At 38.9% G+C, this 21,016-nt stretch overlaps 3 protein-coding genes across 3 annotated transcripts in view; all 3 read right to left on the reverse strand.

Moving 5' to 3' along the window:
- The window catches only part of LOC134653883 (SET domain-containing protein SmydA-8), a 39,942-nt gene extending 37,040 nt beyond the window's left edge, over positions 1-2,902 (reverse strand). Inside the window, exon 1 of the mRNA XM_063509245.1 lies at positions 2,700-2,902. The gene's annotated coding sequence lies outside the window, so the exon portion shown is untranslated. The remainder of the gene's footprint in view (positions 1-2,699) is intronic.
- A 9,078-nt stretch (positions 2,903-11,980) lies between these two features.
- On the reverse strand, positions 11,981-13,308 carry LOC134653792 (protein aveugle). The gene is made up of 3 exons (XM_063509158.1): positions 13,169-13,308; positions 12,982-13,095; positions 11,981-12,245 (listed from the first exon to the last, which is right to left on the reverse strand). The coding sequence occupies exons 1-3, from the start codon at positions 13,205-13,207 to the stop codon at positions 12,066-12,068; spliced, it is 333 nt and encodes a 110-aa protein (XP_063365228.1). The 5' UTR covers positions 13,208-13,308; the 3' UTR covers positions 11,981-12,065.
- A 909-nt stretch (positions 13,309-14,217) lies between these two features.
- Positions 14,218-20,691, reverse strand: LOC134653908 (organic cation transporter protein-like). The gene is made up of 7 exons (XM_063509271.1): positions 20,497-20,691; positions 19,756-19,948; positions 17,352-17,452; positions 17,022-17,173; positions 15,528-16,154; positions 14,958-15,139; positions 14,218-14,466 (listed from the first exon to the last, which is right to left on the reverse strand). The coding sequence occupies exons 1-7, from the start codon at positions 20,670-20,672 to the stop codon at positions 14,254-14,256; spliced, it is 1,644 nt and encodes a 547-aa protein (XP_063365341.1). The 5' UTR covers positions 20,673-20,691; the 3' UTR covers positions 14,218-14,253.
- Positions 20,692-21,016: the final 325 nt, after the last annotated feature.

Genomic DNA, 21,016 nt, shown 5'->3' on the forward strand with positions numbered 1-21,016 from the left:
ATACGTTACCATGGAGATCTGACCACAACGTTGCCATGGAGAACTGTCCACAACGTTACACTTATTCGTGCATGCTACCGGTGTTCATCGATTTATAAGACGTTATCACGTCAAAAGATCGCAAGTTTTCCACGCCCTACTATCGTGCCCAATCCACTGTACCACTACTACCAGTTTGGCATTGACATAAACGTCATCGAGAACGTAATATACTTTCTATGCATCTCGCTCGTATATACTCGCATATTAGTGCAAGCGAGATGTATAGAAAGTAAATTACGTTCTCGAAAGCGTTTATGTCAGTTTTGACACTGTCAGTGACTTATGGTACGGGCTCTGGTGACATTATACGCTCTAATCATTATCATTAAATTAAACACTCCACTGATATTCGCCTGTCATTTGTTTCTCGAATGTCATAAATGTCATAATAAACGTTGGCAGGTAGCTCTGCTTCGGTGGAGCGCGGAATATCGATCATTCGCCGAAATGATATCTTTGAAGATGTGACAAATTGGTTATGGAGATTAGTCCAGATTTTGACTTGTGGAAAAATTTTGTTCATATTTTTAATAATTTATTGACTTGCTATAGACATGCTAGAGATTAATAAAGACGTTAAAATGACAAATTTCTTCTAAACAAAAACATTTAAATGAAAATTGTCATGTTTTTAAAGACATATTGGTCATCACCTTCCTCGCGTTGTCACGGCTTTTGGCCACGGCTCATGGAAGCCTGGGCTTCGCTTGGCAACGAATCCCGAGAATAGGCTACATGACTAATTTTCATTTATGGTATCAATCGATCGGGTTTGTTTTTAGGATCAAATGTCTATATGGGACCCATTGCATTAAAGTAACACAAAAGTCAGAAATTGTAGTCAAAGGCCGACAGTCGCACTTCACTCGCGAAACGTCCTAAACAAAACGACAAGGGAACGTGACGTCATGGTCTCTGGGAGCCCATCTTGTAGTATGGACAAAACAAGAAAATTGCGTTTTTGTCGGTGAAATATTGCGTTTATGTATATAGTTGCTATACAATAATTTTTTGGATGAAATGTAAGGAATCGAATGGTACCCTTACTTTTATCGTTTTTGGAAGTAAAAAAAAAACTTAAATTTTGAAATTTTCAGGTCCTGTATTTTTGTAATTTTTCAATATTTTATTTTAATATCCACATTATTGTGATAAATTGCTCGTTTGCTATCTATTTTACTAGATTTTGTTATAAAATTCAATATGTGTCATCATCCCTATATACCTATTGGTCATTCAAGCTTATTTAGCAAGTTTTTTTTTCGGTACGATAGTGTTGACACTAGGACACGATAATTGTGCACACTTCCGCCGACCTGGCAACCCTGAATTGTTTGATAAATATATCTTTGGAATCGGATCTTTAGGGATTGCGATTTTCTATTTCGAACGTTACTTGTGTTGTGTTAAAATAAATCGGTTTTATAGGGAATCTGTTCTAAAAATAATTTATTATAAACACTCGGTGATACAGCTTTACAGCTAGGTACTGAGATTATCGAGTTTCGTCTCAATTGAACTAAAGGTTGTACATTGTAGAATTTAGGGCCGCTGAGGTTACTTATTATAAAAAATCTTCCTCCGAGTTACGAAAACGTAATAAATATTTAAATCAACGAGGTAGGTTACCTCTGGGTTAGAAGGTCAGATGGCAGTCGCGTTCGTAAAAACTAGAGCCTACGTCAATTCTTTGGATTTGTTGTCAAGCGGACACGGAGTGACAAAATGCCGGGATAACGCGAAGGAATAAGTATATAAAATAAAATTACACACAATTTATTCGAAAACAGTTTTGATTTCGTATTAATTACGTCCAGAATAAGGAACTCTTCAAACCAACCAATAACCCAAAAAAAAGGGCAGCAAAATAAAAATCTGTCCAAAATCCAAATACGGGTGTGGTAGGTATCCCCAGTATATCCACTTGATGGTATGATCTCATCCATTAACTTTGAGTGTGCTATTAAACTAAATTTAGTAAAGTGCATTTAAGTCTGAAATTAGACAAGCAGATAGTTTGTAAGCAGGTTTTGGTAACTTCAATGTAATTTTAATTTAATTGTTATTATTTATTTATCAGGTATGTTAGAATCCTGATAAAAAGTAAAGTACCTAATGGACAATTTTTTTTTATGTGTACCTACTCGTGCTTTTTCATTGTTATCTACTTAATGAATATTTTTATTTTTGACCAGCTCAACCAAATCTTGTCAGTAAAAAAAGGCGCGAAATTCAAATTTTCTATGGGACGATATCCTTTCGCGCCTACATTTTTCAAATTTGCCGCCTTTTTCTACTGTCAAGATCTGGTTGACCAAGTATAAATATACATAATTAACCTCAAATTGAGGAGTCATTTAATGATTGAGATATTTGTTAATTTAAACTAAAACTTGGAAATTTGTTTTTTTTTTTTATATAGTTTATAGACATAAAACAGCGGTAAACACCTTTATTCTCAAATCTCATGTCTTTTCATGTTTATGATCAAAAATATCAAAATCATAAGTCGTGTTTCCGGGGCGTCACACTAATAAAATCCATACATATAATAAGTACTAAAACATGATGTTTTTAGGTTTTTTTTTTAAATAACAATGAACTTAATTATTATAAGCTCATTATTAAGATCTTAAAAAAAATAGTCTAATACTAACCACAGATTCCGTTCCAAAACATCCATTAATTTAAAAAATCACAATCCACTTTTCACAATACGGAACGTAAAATTTCCCGCCGAAATCACAAAAATGGCCGCACGGCGCGACCGTTTCCCGCCCAGCGCGCCCTACTATGCCGCGGTCGCTTGACACAATAAAATTATGCATTCAGATTTCAGACCGCCTCGCCACGTTTTCATAATATAATAACCAAGAAGCTTATAAAGGGATTGGAGTTTAATGTAGAACAATTTGGGAGTTTATTTATCTACTGGAAATCTTTCTGCGCGTCGATTTTCACGAAATTATTCAATAAACTAGCGACCCGCCCCGGCTTTGCACGGGTTAACAAATTATACATAAACCTTCCTCTTGAATCACTCTATCTATTTAAAAAAAACCGCGTTGCGTACCTAGTTTTAAATATCTAAGCATACATAGGGACAAACAGACAGCGGGAAGCGACTTTGTTTTATAACTTTTATACTATGTAGTGATGTTTTACTATACGTTCTAAGAAAGTTACCTGAAAAAAGAGAAAACCTTGAGAAAACATAAGTTTGACGTCGTTCAAGGTCATATCCTCAATATTTATTGCAGTTCCATGAGTAGGTAATACCTAGAGCACGGAAGTTCAGTCGCCATCATTGATGCCATATTTGATGCTGACTGTACTCCTTACTGTAATCCTTTACTGTCCACGCCGTGAAGCTATGGAACGAGATACCGGTGTCCGTGAGGCAATCCCAATCTGTAGCATCACTCAAGGAGAGGTTTAAAAAATTGTGGCTTTCCGATACATAAGTAATTCGGTTTTCCTCGATTAGTATACTTCTTTAGTTTCCTTTACTTTTCTGGTTCGAGCTCATATCTATTTATTTATGATATATATTGAGTATTTATTTATTTATTTTATTTAGGTTATATTTATATATGTACGCTTTATTTTTGTTTATTTAAGTATTTCTATTTATGTTTATATATATTATTTGTAGCAATGTGTATTCAAAACTTGCATTTCATTAATTTTAGTGATTGTACACTATTGTTTTTTTTGTCATTCATCGTTACTTTTGTTTTGTTTTATTCGTTTCCTCAAAGGTTAACTGGAAGAGATCCCATACAGGGATAAGTTCGCCTTTGTTGTATTTAATTTACTCTGTAACTATGTTTCTCGTGTTTTTATTTCCATGTGCAATAAAGTATATACATACTGTACATAAAGTAGCCGTCATTAGAACTTGCGAACTATGTAAACAAACCGCCATATTGAAATTGTCTCTGAATGATGAATTTACTAGTGATGGGCAAGACTCTTACTTACTACTTTACTAATGTCAAACCATATCGAATAATAAAATACCAAAATTAAAAAACAAGTAGTTACTTATTTTTAATTTGTTTAATCACGATCAGAAGACAAATTGGTACTTAAGAATGATGTATTGATGTATTTTACAATCGCGGCGGTAGGTACAGATCGTGAGTTGGGTAGTGTGTAGCGGGGTTATATCACAAACTTTAGTCACAACACTACCCATCATAGACAATTGTAGAATTTAAAAGAATCAAAAACGTCATTCCATCAGGTCCTAATAACCTAACTTATGAAACCATTTTAAACTTTTAATTAAATATCCAAGATACATGTGTGTGTAGGTACTAGGTATATGTGTATAGTGTGAATTGTGTTTGATGGGGTAGTGTGAAAATTCAAGGAAAAACAGTCTCAAAACAAAGTTACATTGTTTGTTTACATAGTTCGCAAGTTCTATTGACGGCAACTTTTAGAACTGGATAGTTCTGCCACTTTGATTACTAATCAAAATTAACCTTTACCACACTGAGTAGGTACCTAATCATAGCGGACTAGATAAAATGTTCTGAAAGAGAAGATCATACTAGAGGACTGTGTTTCACTCACACTAGTTACACTTTTCTCATAAATTGCTACGGCCAATTGATTTATCGTAATATACTGTAGACGCGCGCGTCAGTTGACATTTCTGGTGGTCAAAGGGTTAATTGAAACAAGAGACGATGCTCTAGTTTGACTTCTCTTTCGGTGCACTTTTGTTGGTGGATGAAGTAATTTCTCAGTCCAGAATAGATTCTACAGGACTGTGGTATAATTTTCTTGATAACCATAGAGGCCCGGGCTATTTCTCGGAATAATTTGGCAAGAGTAGCATGCCAAATATTTTCAATGGCGCGAGGTCCGTTCTATGAGACGTATTTCGTAATGATGCCAATGATTTGGTTTGGTTTTGGACTGAGTTATGACTGGGACGCTGCATTGCCAAGGTGTTAGTAGATGACTAGCTAATTACCGTAGCCCAGACCAAGGGGGCTTTAAGCCGTGAGAAAAAGGATTTCAGCATTTTTGGAAATTCATTACGAAATTACTTTACGAATCCACGCGTAGGCACAGAATAAATAATAGTACCTACTAGGCACAGAAGATTCACTCTCTAACAAAACGCGTCTATTACGACAGACATGACCGCTAGGTGGCGCAAGCGCTAGCGGGCGTGCGTTCCTTAGCGGTGCGCGGCAACTACTATGGCTGGACACCAAAATTGGTGTGGGCCGCATGTACTTGTAGGTACTTGTAGCGACGCGACGAAATCGCGGAGTAAGCCACGCCTGGCGTAGGTAAGTACGAAGTCACCGCGGGACATCTAGTAGGTATAGTAAATGTAAATGCCTTGATGATTTCAAAGTCGTCCTTCTTGCAGCACTCCTTTGAACCTATTTCACTGTAATGTGACTGTGATGCAGCCGTAACGTTCTCCCACGCGTCCCGCGACTCTGATGCCAGCCGCAGGCGTGAGGTATAATTTAGATTTCAGTTAAGTATCTAATTAGTGAGCGCTATAAAACAAAACTCAATTAATCCGTTGCATTTAAAAGCTTCTTGGAACGGTTGACGCTTTTATAAAGTAGGACGCATTAGTGAGGAGATAAATTTTCGGAGCAGTCTTAATTATAATCAGAAGCGTTGGGAATACTTCAACGGCGCACGCACAGCGCACACGGGTGCCAATTAGGGTTTGCTCCCGGTACTGAGTTTGTATGGTACAAACTCAGTACCGGGAGCAAACCCTAGTGCCAATGGTGCCATTGTAGGTAAAATCTGCCGCACGGGTCCGCGCCAGTTAGCGTTGCTCAAATGGTCAGAATACCTACCTACTATTTTTCTTTAACTCTGTCACCCGCGCCATGAACCCTCGCCAGATAGCGGACGCCCTAACACGACTATTTAACCTTTCATGTGTGTGTAGTGATCAAAAATCGTGGGTTATAACCTCGATTCTAATAAACCTAGAGTTAAAAATATTGTTTTTGCGTAATTAGAGTGACAGAGAAAAATGCCCGCAATTTGCGAAATTCGATTTTCGCGGTTATAGCCCAGGCCGCGTAGCCAACATGCCAATCGCTTACGCTCCGTAGCGATCAAAACGCAACTGTCACTGTCGCACTAATATGGAAGAGTGATTAAGAGACACAAAGCGTTTCGTTGTCGAAGCGATAGCAATGGTCACCTTGGCTAGGCCGGCAGTAGGTACTTTAAAAGGTTAAGACATCCTATTAAGTATGCATTACCTATATCAGAGGAAGCGTCGGATAGGACACCAACAAAATATTGTAGACGAGCATACCTCAACGAGGTGTGGAAAGGCGTGGGCGCGCGTCAACACGCTGGAGATCGCTGCCAATGTCAACTAACTGTTTAGATGGTAATCTAAAACACGTGTTAGGTTTTTATGTGACAGTCAGCAAACGAGCAGACATGCCGTCTGATCGGAAGCCGACACCGTCGCCCATGGACATAAGCAACACCGGAGGAGTCATGCGTTACCGACCCCCGAATCCTGAATACCAGCGCTGGTGGCCTAGCGGTAAGAGCGTGCGACTTGCAATCCGGAGATCGCGGGTTCGAACCCCGGCTCGTACCAATGAGTTTTTCGGAACTTATGTACGAAATATCATTTGATATTTACCAGTCGCTTTTCGGTGAAGGACAACATCGTGAGAAAACCGGACTAATCCCAATACGGGCCTAGTTTACCCTCTGGGTTGGAAGGTCAGATGGCAGTCGTTTTCGTAAAAACTTGTGGCCACGCCAATTACTGGGATTAGTTGCCAAGCGGACCCCAGGCTCCCCTGAGCCATGGCAAAATGCCGGAACAACGCGAGGAAGATTATAAACCAACTTATTGAAGGTATAGAGCGACCATCGGGATAGTACCTAACTTTAAAAGGCTATCGGCTACTTACCACTACAACCTGTACGTAAAATGTCTGTATGTAGGTACATTCAGAACATCAAAATCGCTACCAGGATATCAGCTCACCAGACTCAATTTATTATCGTTTAATCCGGGCTGTCGCCATTAAGCCCGCTGTCTTCGCGATGTATACGAAAAATAATAAACAAAGGAGAGTCATTAAAATGGGCTATTTCGGGTCGTCTGGGGCGTAAGTAACGGCCCGAACCAAATGGATGAGGCGCAAGGGACAGGCGTAAGGCCTGCGTGGACGCTCGAGTTGGGCGTGCAGCGGGGCGGGGCGTGCGGCGTGCATGTTAAACAAATGCAAAGCGTATAGGAGCGGCCTTAGTGCACGCTGCTAAAATTATTCCTGACCCTGACGGCACGCTGCACGCCCCGCCGAACGTTCCGCTTCGAGCGTCTACTCAGGCCACACTTAGTGATTAAGGCAGTGAGACAGGCTATTTCAGCATAATCACCCTGACATGAAAGTGGCGCGACCTGCAAATTTAACAGTGTTAGCAACAAGCAGACTAACCGACTCGACACTAATCGATACGACAGCCAGGGCGGCCATCGCTCTTGAAATACGGGCGGCCTTGTTCTGTGTCGGATAGAAGCTAGGTGTGTCTTGTAGGTGCCTGTTACTGATTTGTTGGGGCAGCGAATACGGGTGGCCTTGTCCAGAGTTTCTAGGTCTTCGCTAGGTTGGCGGTTTCATGGTGTACCTAAGTCTGGTAAGCGATTGTATTATGTCTTATTGGGGGGAGTAGGTACTATTACGCAAACGAATGACTTCGTCGCATAACTCGGCAATTGGTGACTATTTAAGCCGAGCTTCAAGCTTTAGAGTAGGTACCGGTCAGAGATTACGTAGTTTAAGATTTGGTTGTAAATGTTATAATTTGTAAATATTAGTATTTTAATCTCATTATGTAAATATGTAAAAATCTTGACTTGTTAAACAACAAATTTTACCAATAAATCAGACGAGTAAGATGGTCTTCGCTTCGCCACATTGACGTAGGTACCTTACCTAAACTTAATAACTCACATATTTATAATAGACGGGTCTAACGCGAAATGTATTCAATTACCTTTATGTACCTTACCTACTCATCAAAGCGTGCCACTGCGTGCATTGGACACGGAACTAAATATTATTATAGGACATTTTCTAATTGTACTGAAAAAGTATTTGACTTGCGCCAACCCCGATCTGGCACGACAATGAGATCAATGCATACGGTGTATTTGTGTAGGGAATGTAGGCAGTATGTTACACGTTTCATACACGCGTTACCGCTGATTTGGCGGCCCAACACGATAAATTAACTATATATTACAATGTAGTTTATTCTGTTACATGAACAATATACAGTGTGCTTTTTAGGGTTCCGTACCCAAACGGTAAAAACGGGACCCTATTACTAAGACTTCCGTCTGTCTGTCACCAGGCTGTATCTCATGAATCGTGATAGCTAGGCAGTTGAAAGTTTCACAGATGATGTATTTCTGTTGCCGCTATAAATAAAATTGCTCGCAAGAATTGCTCGTTTAAAGATAAGTAACTAGAATTAAAAAAAACAACAGTATTGTCATACATTTATTTACATTAAGATACTGTTGATTTATTTTTATGCATTGACATAGATTTCATGTTTTCATATAAATTTCATTTAAGTTCCCTATGGTATTGTATACTTAGTGCTTACTGTCTCACGACAGCTAAAGGAATGAATTGTTACTTAAACATAGTTGGTAGGATCCTATTAAAGTGGTATACGCGTGCTTCCGTGAGGGACAAAACATAATAGGCAATGCGACACTATGATTGGTCGAATTTATCTGTTGCCCACCATAATCCATACTAATTTACGGTGGGGAATAAAAAAAATGTGTGACCGTGACAAGGACAAGGGTTCCCCTCATCTGGCATAATATTGTTTGTCAGAAATACATTTCGCATAACATGTATCGCAGAAACACTTTTAGTCGAATGATAATTTTGCATAACTATTATTTGGCATTACTATTTACTACGCATACAATACATTTTGCAGCATATCATTAAGCAGAAGATTACTGTTGCCGATTTTCGTTTAGCATAATTTTATGTACCATAACCATCCTGCAGCATATTCTTATTATGGCATAATTATGGTTAAGTAAGAACTGCGACCCCAACAAAATTGGACGTGTGCCAGAAAACAAGGTTACTTAGGTTATGTTAGAATTGCGACCTCCTACAAAAACGAATGGCTGTCAGAAAAATAGGTTAGGTTAGATTAGAGCTGCGACCTCCTACAAAAACGAATGGCTGTCAGAAAAATAGGTTAGGTTAGGTTAGAGCTGCGACCTCCTACAAAAACGAATGGCTGTCAGAAAAATAGGTTAGGTTAGGTTAGAGCTGTGACCTCCTACAAAAACGAACGGCTACCAGAAAAGTAACATCAACTGCCATAAAAACAGATTATGTTAGAGCGTACTAGGTACTGCAGCACATGGTAAGTCAATTAAAACCATTTTTCTACTCCCGTACTTTTATTTGTCATTTAAAGGGTCGTGCACACACCTTTAAAACCCTACCTTATAGTTGTCAAGACAAGTCTTTAGTCTATTCCCCAAAAAAGAATTTGTGCTTACACGTAGTATCTTTTTGGCGATTTTACGATACTTCGTGTAATCACCATTTTGAATAAAAAATCAAAAAATTGAATATAAAAAATATTGAATGAAATACAGTGTTACCAACCTTATTTTAAATGTCATCTCTGACAAATACGTGAACCATAGACATGTTTTTTTTTAATTTCATTCATTCATTCATTCTTTTCCCGGCCTTACCCTTCATTTTTGCTACTTCTTGAATTAAAAATATTTGTTATATTTACAATTTTATTTCAAAGTAAGTGCTTGGTCGTAGAAAAAGTATTGTATGCAACGTTGTTTAACCGAGTCAAAAAATACTCGTAGCGTCTTTATTACTCACGCCACGCGCCTTTTTTGACCTCTCTTAAACAACGGTTGCATAAAATACTATTATAACATCACCTTTAATTAAACTTGATAGTTTTATGCCACCAAAATAGTATGCAATACATTTATCTGCGAAATCAATATTCGTTTAAAATACTATTATGATCATCAACAGTATGCCAAAATATGGTTCTGGATTATAAAACTCTGCGAAGTGATTGTATGCTAAATGATACTATGCGAAAGGTAATTCTGCCAAACGACATTTCTGCCAAACGACATTTCTGCCAAGTAACATTATGCAATACAAATATATCTCAAAAAACTTTCTGCAACACATTAGTAACTCCAAGGACAAACAATAATAGCGCTTTCGCTGTACTCCTACTGAAAGATACATAAGACTATCCCGTTCTGTCAGTTATCCCCACCACTTATGCCCTATCCAGTTAAAATACTAGATTCATGTACTTAAACCTGGTCAAGCAAATCATGTCAGTAAAAAAAGGCGCGAAATTCAAATTTTCTATGGGACGATATCACTTCGCGCCTACATTTTTCAAATTTGCCGCCTTTTTCTACTGTCAAGATCTGCTTGACCAAGTATATCCAATGTTTTTTCTTACATTTCAGAAATTCTAGCTAGACAAGTAATATTACAAAGACTGATGTATGAGATCATACAGATATATTATATGATGTATGAAATGTGTCTCGTGAAATACTAACATACTGGAAAGCGCCATCTATAACAATGATGAGACACATGAAGTTTTATGGAGTTGTAGATTTACCCCCGTATTCATAAAGGTCTGCTAAGTTAATCAGCTGATGATCATCGTTTCTCCCTCTCTATGACATAACAACAGATAGGGACAGACGACGATCATCAATTGAGGAGTGTCTTTTCAAAAGGGTTTATTTTTTTCTTAGCGGTACTTCTAGAGAGAACCTTGCTCAAGAAAACTTAAGGTCCAATTTAGAAATAGATTCCCAGAAAAATAAACCCTTTTGAAAAGACACTCCTCAATTGATTAAGTTAGCAGCCGATTATGAATAACGCCATAAATGTTTTTGTGTATTTTCTTGTGTAGACTAGACTAATCTAGCTAGCCAAATAATGTATGTCAATAAAATATTTAACGGTTGCTGTTTAACTTATTCATTTTACAGATATGTTTTTGTTCAAGTCTGTATAACGCAATGCATACCAGTGTATAAGAAACTCTTGCAGACACTTTCATTACATTTAGGGTGCCTTTTCACAGAGGGGAAGATGAGCGGGCTGTGGCGGGAGATGACAGGAGACATTAGCATTGGTTGTTGCTGTTCTGCTGGAATACCAAATCTAATAAGCAGAATATCTAATCTAATACTATTGGTCGATTCCCATTCCCACACGACTCCTCTGGGTTCATCCACATATTACGTCACAGTAACAGGGGGGTCATACGAAGTGACAGTAAGTATGTATTAACACATTCAGTGCCGAAAACCCGACTATCAGGTATTTTATGATTTCGTTCCCAGGCCGGACGACCCGATAGTCGGGATCGTGGTACTACAGCTTTAATATGACGAAATTTTTGTGGCCTGGAGCGGATGTCTTGTTTGGCTGGGTGGCAATGAACGTGTTGAAGACCTATATTTTTCGTATGAAAAAGTGTAAGGGAGGGAATTGAAATTTTGTGTGATGTAATTAATGGACGACCCCTCTCATCTCCGCTCATATTTTCCTCAGTGGCAAGGCAGCCTTAGAATCTTATTGGCTAAACTTTACACAAGTCGTCCAAAGTGACTTCTGGCAAAAAGTACTTCAGTATGTAGATTTTCTAACATGTTAATATGTATGGCCTTTATGTAACCAACATAGTTGTGAACTTCTCCTACATACATTAGTACATAACATAAACAGATATATAATTTAAACCTTTACGGTCAAACTTATTTTTGCATTCGGGTTAAAATATTTGGCCATACAATACTTGTAGTGTAGAAATAACATAAAAAATACAAGACTTTTATTTGGGTTGAAATATTTGTCCGTACCACATTGTATGAGTCTAAAGAATCCTATAATGCAGGCCAAGTCGACCCACAATCTTCTTTGTCACATATCGTAGTCGAAGTAGGAATGACGGGCCAAGTCAATGATGTCCACTATGTCGGTCTTGAGTCTCAGTTTGAGGATCTCCCGCCAGATGGCATCTCGGTGCTCCTTGTTGGTGATACCCATTCGGAGGAGTGTGGTGTCATTGATTCGGATTAATGCTCTGCCGGTGATGTCATGCTGGAAACAAAAAGTTTAGCTTTAACTTTTTGAGATTGTTATTTGGGTTTTTTTTAGAAGGTTCTTGAAAAAAAAAACTTAGATTTTAATTTATCTCTGACTGAATTCAATTGTGGAATGAATTTCCTGTTGACATTTTTTTAGGGTATGGTCTATAGTTCAGTTCTTTGCTTTTGCAGTGAGTAAGAATATTTTAATATAAAACAAAGAATGTAAGAAGAAGGAGAGAAATTAGTATGTTTATATTTAATTTTTTTATATCATTTGACCATAAAGTTTATCAAGGGCATTGTATTAATAATAATTCTAATAATTGCTGTATAATTCTAATTTTATTTGACATGTAAATTGGCTTTATGAATAAATGAATATGAGTATTATATTAGCATTAGTGTTCGTCACAGAATTTAATTATGACACATAATGTTACAACACCTTATCAGACGAGCATTACTTTTGATTGGTTTACAGTGTACAGTCACCATCAGATATATCGGAGCGGCCAAGGTATTCACAATATCTGAACACACACTCTAATGCCCTGACAATAGAGGCGTGTTCAGATATTTGTGAGCACCTTAGCCGCTCTGATATATCTGATGGTGACTGTATAATAATGATTTATTATAAACTGTGTTATAACTTAGGGAAGAATATCAACACTACTATATGAGAAGTACCTCCAATGGTCAAAAATACTTCTTGTAAGCTATAAAATAACATAAAAATTATGTACCTCATGAAACCTTTGCCAATACATATTATAATAGTCACTGCAGTGTCTGCTCAGCCATTTCTGAACATCCGCTTCGGTCCATAGATACACAGCTTTAGGACGAGTGGCCCGCGTCTAAAACATACGTTACCTACTTGATAAAATAATGTTGAGGTTAAACAATAAAAGTAAACTATTGACAATTTACCTTCGGCTTGTTGGAGCTTGCATTCGTTTCTTCCACCATGTTTCTGACGATTTCGTGACGAATTACTTTAAATCTTTTACGGGCATAGTATTTTAGCTATATTTATCAAAAACCCTACACAAATATACAAATTTTACAATATTTTAACTACTTATGACATTCATGACGTGATATGTCAAGATTCAAGATTCAAGATTGTCAAGTGAAGTGACATATGGACGGAACTGACGGGAGCTAATAATGCGCAGCCAAAGTGATGCTTGCCGCGACATAGCTGAATCACGTTTCCATTCTTCCAAAATACTAACAAATTAGTTTGCCAGAGTATATGTGCGAGCATTATCGTCCTTATGGCTTTTACAGACCATGATGCAACAAATGGCATACGGTTTTAGATAACTGCAATCGATCAAATCAATGCTGGAGTGTAAGTCGCACGCGATTATCGCGTCGTCTGCAGAGGCCATAAAGCTTGATCCGGTGCGATATGGGTGTGAGAGAATGTCAGATATCGGTTTTCGATAATTTCGATTGATGTTGGCCTTAGGTAGGCTCGAGCGCCTACTTTAAAAATCTATGTATAGGTAATTGTAGTTTCATTTTCAGGCTATTTAACCCTCTCGCTGTACTTAAAGCTTGAAGTCTTGAACCTTGATGTTAGCTAGTAATTTCTTACTAAAATTTTAGTTTGAGGGATATATTAAATCAAACGAAATAATACTAGTGAGAAAGATTTATTTTGTCCTTATATTCTTATATAATAAAACTTACTCTAAGCAGTTGAGCAAGTTTGAAAATTTGCATAATAAGTAAAAAATACAAACACACTTCGGAGCAAGCATACAAGTACTGTACTTGGCTATAAGTAGGTTTGTACTGGCCGTTTCCGATATTCAAGTTAATTTCAAAGGCCTTCAGAAAAAGTACACCAACAGTTGCCAGATATTATGGGCCCAGCCCGCTTTGTTGTTCAATGTGCTTCGGCAAGAACAATTTACAGTTGCATGAAGTAACATCTACAGTTTTATTTTTGGCAGAGCTTTTACATCAGTCGGCAGCTTATCTCTAGAAGGAATCCATGAGGCTCAAAGGCTTGTTACAGCAGTATCCTCAAACCCTGGATTCTCGTTTCCTTGTCCTTTCTTCTCTTGTTTTGCTTGTTTGACGCTAACCTCAACTTGGTCGACGGTGTCCATCAGGGGCAGATTACGTGTTTCCGGGGTGAAAAGCAGGCAGATTCCGGACAGGAAAGCTGCACCGCTGAAAAAGCAGGCTGGTAGTGCGGGGTGTATAGGTGTCTGCAAAAGAAAAAAAAACAGGTTGATCACCATCCTTTGTTTCATGCCTACGTCCAAACATACGTCCGAACTTCATATATACTTTTGTCCACAATTCGCATTGGCTCAGCTGAGTAACCTGGTTCACTGGTGCCGTTATGTCCAATTTTAAGTTTTATTGTGTCAGAAGTTTGCTGCTCTGCTGAGTTCCGACAATCCGCTTTATTGCTGGTGCAAACATACTCCTAAATCTGGTCTGACCCTGGTGACATAAGCAAAATTGGCATAGACTACAGAATAAACCTTTCCCTCTTCGAGGAAAGTTTGTAAAAGGTGTAAATTCAGCAATCATAGCAGACGAGCCGCCTGATGGACAGCGGTGATCGTTGGACATAAGCAACTGACAGCCCTAAATACCAGCATCTTGAAGAACTCCATGTAACAGCGCAAAGGAAAATAGATATCCCAGAAATTAACTTTGGCGTGTTTGGGTATGACCAATATTAACTTACCAAGATTGGCGTGATAGGTGCCAGCATCCCTCCAACCCTGGACATGAACGAGCATAGCCCCATGAGGGTGCCGCGGGCGTTGGTCGGGAACAGCTCCATGGTGTAGGTGACGGCACCCGTGAAGCAGGCGGCAATGAACATCTTACCCAGCAGGAACAAGGTTATCTTGGCCCACACGGCGTCTAGAAATACAGTTTATGATTAATTTAACAGTATGTAAATTTTTAAAAGGAATTGTCAAAAGCTAAACTATAGGTACATAGTTTTTGTGGGTTTTTAGGGTTCCGTAGCCAAATGGCAAAAAACGGAACCCTTATAGATTGAAACTTGGTAAGTAGATGTATTCTGTGAACCGCATTAAGATTTTCACACAAAAATAGAAAAAAAATCCCCATACTTAGAACTGAAACTCAAAAATTTTTTTTTCATCAAACCCACACGTGGGGTATCTATGGATAGGTCTTCAAAAATGATATTGAGGTTTCTAATATCATTTTATTTCTAAACTGAATAGTTTGCGTGAGAGACACTTCCAAAGTGGTAAAATGTGTGTGTGGGGGACATATTAACCTTCAGGCACGCACGCAGAACCGATGCAAAGCGCGCCACATAAAATATACCCGTACATCAAGGGCAGCCGCCTCCCACACTTGTTCATCAGCACCAGCGCTACCAACTCCCCGGGGAACGACATGACTGTCGCCAGCAAGAAGTTCGTATACTTATCCCCAGGCAGCCACACAGAGTTTACCATCAGCCCATAGTACACAAACGACGCTGTGAATCTACACGTCATCAATACTAGCAACCTCTTCCAAATCTCTCTAGACGTGAACACCCGTTTCCAAGATTCCTTCTTTTCGTACGCTCCCAAGTTAAACTTATTCTTTAGCTTTGTCTCATCTATATTGATAAAGTCACTGCGATCTATGTTCAGTTTATTCGTATCAGCTATTAATAGTAAGGTCTCTTTGGCTTGTTCGATTTTGTTATTTAAAATCTGCCATCGCGGGCTCTCTCTCATGAGGTAGGTGTAAGAGAGGAAGAGGATGGGTGGGCTGCAGATGATGCGGATGAGGGTCTTCCAGTAGGAGCTGACCATGGCGATGCAGGCGAAGATGGCTTCGCCGACATAAATGGCGTAGGCGAAGACCACGCCCGCTAAGACTCTTTGGTTTTTGCCGCTGCTTTCTATCACTGAAAGCAAATTTAAAAGATATTACTTCATGTTCATACTCAGCCTTACTTATTGTATAGTAGTAGTGTACGTATTATAGACGCGGCTGGGTTTGGGCATGGACAAAAGGTTTGTAAGCTGTAGTCTCGCTTTTCTTGAAAGTTTGAAGGTTGTATCTTCCAACCCCAGGTAAATTGGAGACAAATGAATTCATCTTTATATTCAAACTAAATGTAGAATGCAACACTGCAGCCGTTATACAAATAGATATAAACAAAGTGTAGCAACTGCAAATTATACGTAATTATGTATAGGTACCTTAAACGGCTTAAACTATATGAACTGCTAGACAATTTACATTACTAAACAAATAGGTACTGCTAGTTCTAGCCTGGATATTATAATTCTATTGACATAGGTAAATGTAATCTCATTGTTTATACGATGATAAATAGCTACATTACTAAAGAGGTAATCTGTGACTGGTATTACAGTATTTGTATTACAGTACACATGGCGCTAATTTACCGCCCTAGTGCGGTAACTATATAACACTACGTGCGTATGTCGAAAATTTAAAGGGACATAAGTATGTACTGTAAAACGTCATAGAACTCGTCATATAAAACCAAGTGACGGACTCCTTGGCCCTGGCCTGGAGTCATCCAAGTCCTAATAAAAAAACACGATTGTAACAGTGTAAGGCCTGAGTGGACGCTCGAGTCGGGCGTGCAGCGGGGCGGGGCGTGCGGCATACATGTTAAACAAATGCAAGCGTATAGGAGCGGCCTTAGTGCACGCTAATCAAATTACTTGTGAGCCCGACGCCACGCTGCACGCTCCGCCGAACGCTCCGCTTCGAGCGTCCACTCAGGCCCTACACTTACTGATAACCATAGCGGCAGAATACGTCCCGCCCGTGATAGCAGCTTCGCAGAACTCGATAATGATGTATTGGTAGTAGGCGGTGACGAAGGTCTTCAGGTGGCCCAGGATGCCGCCGATGGAGCAGATCACTAGCGTTGGCTTGCGGCCAAACCTGAAGACAGAATTTGTAGTGGTTGGTAAAAAACAGGAAAAAATTGAATGTCAAATGATGATTAAACCAAAAATTATTTCACGAAAACAATTACGAGTAACTCGACTCTAGTACTGGACTCGTGGACTGCACTAATATTGCTTGTTTAACAGTTCTGAAGAATAATTTTCTTACTCACTTATCAGACATCCATCCAGCGATAGTCATGGATAAGACCATTCCCGCGCTGTGCACCGTTCCTACGAGGTTGGACTTCCACGGCTGGCAGGCCAGGTCTAGCTGAAACATCATGTAAAGACCTTGAGGACTTCAAACTAGCATAAATATCATATGGGGTAACATAATATGCAGATTATAAAGCTCTAGGACCTACTACATCGTTGGTTTAGAAAGAAGGGACTACATAGTACCGACCTCACACAGTTCCGTAGGGTTGGTCTTGTGTTGGACAAATAAAGTCCAAAGTCTCTCTATGGTCCACTATGGTCCAAAACGAACTCGATGTTCTTGGTTTAGGCATAACTATTACTAACTAAAATAGTTTCATAAATACCGGAAAACACCCATAAAATTACTTACTAAAAATAAAATTGGTATTAGTTTATTTATTGCCTTCACCAATTTCAGAAACGCTAAGGCCACTTTAAATAACCAAATAATAGATAGGGTAAAAAGTTATAAGTATTTGGGTTGTTGGTTAAATGAAGACTGGGGATCAGAGAAGGAAATACGAACGAGAATTGAAATAGCCAGAAACACCTTTCAGAAAATGAGGAAACTTTTAACTAACAGAAAAATAAACCTAAAACTGAGGTGGCGAATGGTTAAATGTTACATCATCCCAATTCTTATGTATGATTCCGAAAGCTGGACCCTGAAAAAGAATTTGGTCAACAAAGTAAGGGCTTTTGAAATGTGGATTTATCGAAGGATGCTCAAAATTAAATGGACAGATAGAATAACTAATGTCAGAGTTTTGGAAATCATGAATAAAGGCTTAGAAGTAGTATCAACAATTAAGAAAAGGAAAGCAGCATATTTTGGACATATATATAGAAACAATAAATACAACCTACTGGAATTAATAATTGAAGGAAAAATTTAAGGGAAGCGTGGCCGTGGTAGAAGGCGCACATCATGGACTAAAAATATAAGAGACTGGTTAAAAGTGAAGAGCATAAAAATAATCCGCATGACTGAACATAGAGAGACATATAGACATATAGCCGCCGACCTCCTGGACGGAGAGGGCACGTGAAGAAGAAGAAGACTGCCTTCACACCAAAGGGGGTTATAACATAAACTTTTACTTTTTTTACTTTTTTTACATAAACTCATAAAGAATTAAGGCACTTCCGCAAAGATGTCACATCTAGTTACGTCACAAGCAGATTGCCTCCGGGGTACTTCCCAGTAATCTAAATAGTCTGTACGAATATGTTTCTTTTCACCAACGTAGTGACGTAAATATTTGATAGTAAGATATTCTAATAAGAATTAGCAACGTTTTATCATAGACTATTTGTCCTACCATTCCACATAGATTTTGTTATCACTGTTATCAGTCATCACGCGAGGTGAACTGAGATGATTAACGTGTACATATTTAAAAAATATATGATCCGTATGATCTTGTTTATTTTATGATACGGTGTCATTTATCTTAGTAAACAGTTGCGTACCTACGTATTATAACTATTATAAGTATTACCTATTCGTAATGTGTGAAATATTTAGATTTAGGGAATTAAAAGGAGATTTTTGTTCGGTTTCAATGTATAAATAATAAAAATAAGTATCACATAAAGTGACTTCCATAGGAAGAAAATTTCCACTAGAGTTGAAATCGTAACTTTTTGGATTGGTTGGTAAAATCGTAACTTGCTGACTGTTGCATTCTGTTACTATGTCTTTATATCCTCCTAAGCCATACAAACGAAACATCCAAAATTTGTCACTGAAATTTGAACCTAAATTGTAGGACATATAGTTGATTTAGCGTTGTTTGAAAATTAAACGAAACAAAGCAAAAGTGACTCTGTTCCAATTGAACATGGTTTAAATTAGATCGAACTGAATAGGTACTATAGGTAGGACCTTGGCCTTAGGAGGATAAAACCAGCTAACAAGCAGACGAGTCGACTGATGAAAAGCCACATCAAAAGAGCTAACTAGGCCTTGCTGACCCTGAAGAACCAAGGGTCAGCAAGGGAATACTTCAAGAGGTAGCTTCACATTTTACGTGTTCTAGGGAGAAACGAGCAAGATGCCTGCTTTTTGGTGTGCGATGTTCATTTGAGGGGGGATTTAAATCTTCTCGGGGCAGAGGTGTAGGGTTGGAGCCGGTGTAACTTTATTTGACGTTCATAAGCGCATTGTAATTATGCCTACTTGAATAAACTATCTTTATAGCTGGTCAACCAAATCTCGTCAGTAAAAAAAGGCGCGAAATTCAAATTTTCTATGGGACGATATCTCTTCGCGCCTACATTTTTCAAATTTGCCGCCTTCTTCTACTGTCAAGATCTGGTTGGCCAAGTATATCTTATCTATAAGGAAATTTTTGAGAGATAGACACCCACCTCAGCCACCACTGTATTGTTGCTCTCATACACCCAAGAACTGCATTTCTCCACAGCGCCAGTAAAGCTGGTGTTGGAACAGGTTCCACTCCAGCTTTCTTCTAGGACAGGGCGCGAGCACCGATCTACGGAGCCAGGCCACCAGGGTTGAGAGTATTCTGACTGGTTGCCGTCGCATTCTGGGATACGACATCTGGAAAAAGATTAAAAATATGATATACATGATAGAGATTATCTTTGTACTGAAGTACTTTTGACTAGATAAGTTGATAGAATTGATGTAATGTACGGAAGGAACTGAGTTGCAAACAATCCCACATTATGTAGTGCTCTTTCTATTCGATTCGACCACGTGCACTGAAAGAGACCATTAAGTTTAGAATCATTTGACCCCTTGACAAGAGAAATAAAGGAGATAGAGAGTACCATTTGGGGTTGAAACTCTAGGTCCATAGGGTCCCAGCGCGCATAAGTTGTTCGCAGAAATCGCGAAGCGTCTGGTTGACGTAACTGGTGACCGAAGAGCTGGCCGCTACCTCGCACAGCGTATGTCAGCGTATTGCGATACAGCGAGGAAATGTCGCCACCATCCTTGGTACAATGCCTCAAGGGCCTATTTTAGATTGAAGTCAGTTTTTAATTTCTTTTACTAATACCCACTGTATATATCTTGTTTGTAAATAAATGATTATTAATAGCAGATGTAGGTACTTAAATACAGTCTTAATGATTAAAACTTACCTGTAGTTAACATCGCCGACTGTGAACACATAGTTAATATTGATCATGGTGACGAATATGGCCGGCAGACAGCAGTACAGGAACTGCATTTTTTGGAACCTTCCGAAGAACTCGGTCACCTCCGAGATGTCGTACACCTTGTTCTTCTCGGCTGCCTTGCCCTGCTTTGTCCCCATTTTGTTGTTTTAATTTGAACTGTAACAATTTTTTTCACATTTAAACTGTTGTGAGATATACTAAAGGATGACTCACGTTAGACCGGGCCGTGTCCAGGCCGGAGCTTCCCGCGCTTCTTTTTCTATGGAAAGCATCATGTGATCACGTCATCTGTCATAGAAAAGTAAGCACCGGAAGCTCCGGCCCGGACACGGCCCGGTTGACCCGGTCTAGCGAGAGTCTTCCTTATAGCCCCCTCCGGACTATGGGCGTGCACGAGTGTTACGGTTTAGACTCACTAGGAGACCTAGGCTCTCCGAAACATGTCGCGCGAGTGACTAAAACATGTGAGTCTAAACCGTAA

The sequence above is a fragment of the Cydia amplana genome, chromosome 14, assembly GCF_948474715.1.
Source record: "Cydia amplana chromosome 14, ilCydAmpl1.1, whole genome shotgun sequence".
NCBI lineage: Eukaryota > Metazoa > Arthropoda > Insecta > Lepidoptera > Tortricidae > Cydia > Cydia amplana.

Excerpts from the sequence above, each read along its gene's own strand:
- LOC134653792 (XM_063509158.1), bottom strand. The coding sequence starts at position 13,207 with ATGGTGGAAGAAACGAATGCAAGCTCCAACAAGCCGAAG. Across the intron at positions 13,096-13,168 it reads CAAGCTCCAACAAGCCGAAG|ACGCGGGCCACTCGTCCTAA; the intron begins GTAAATTGTCAA and ends CGTATGTTTTAG. Across the intron at positions 12,246-12,981 it reads ATTGGCAAAGGTTTCATGAG|CATGACATCACCGGCAGAGC; the intron begins GTACATAATTTT and ends TTTTGTTTCCAG.
- LOC134653908 (XM_063509271.1), bottom strand. The coding sequence starts at position 20,672 with ATGGGGACAAAGCAGGGCAAGGCAGCCGAGAAGAACAAGGTGTACGAC. Across the intron at positions 17,174-17,351 it reads GCTGGATGGATGTCTGATAA|GTTTGGCCGCAAGCCAACGC; the intron begins GTGAGTAAGAAA and ends TTCTGTCTTCAG. Across the intron at positions 16,155-17,021 it reads TTCTGCCGCTATGGTTATCA|TGATAGAAAGCAGCGGCAAA; the intron begins GTAAGTGTAGGG and ends ATTTGCTTTCAG.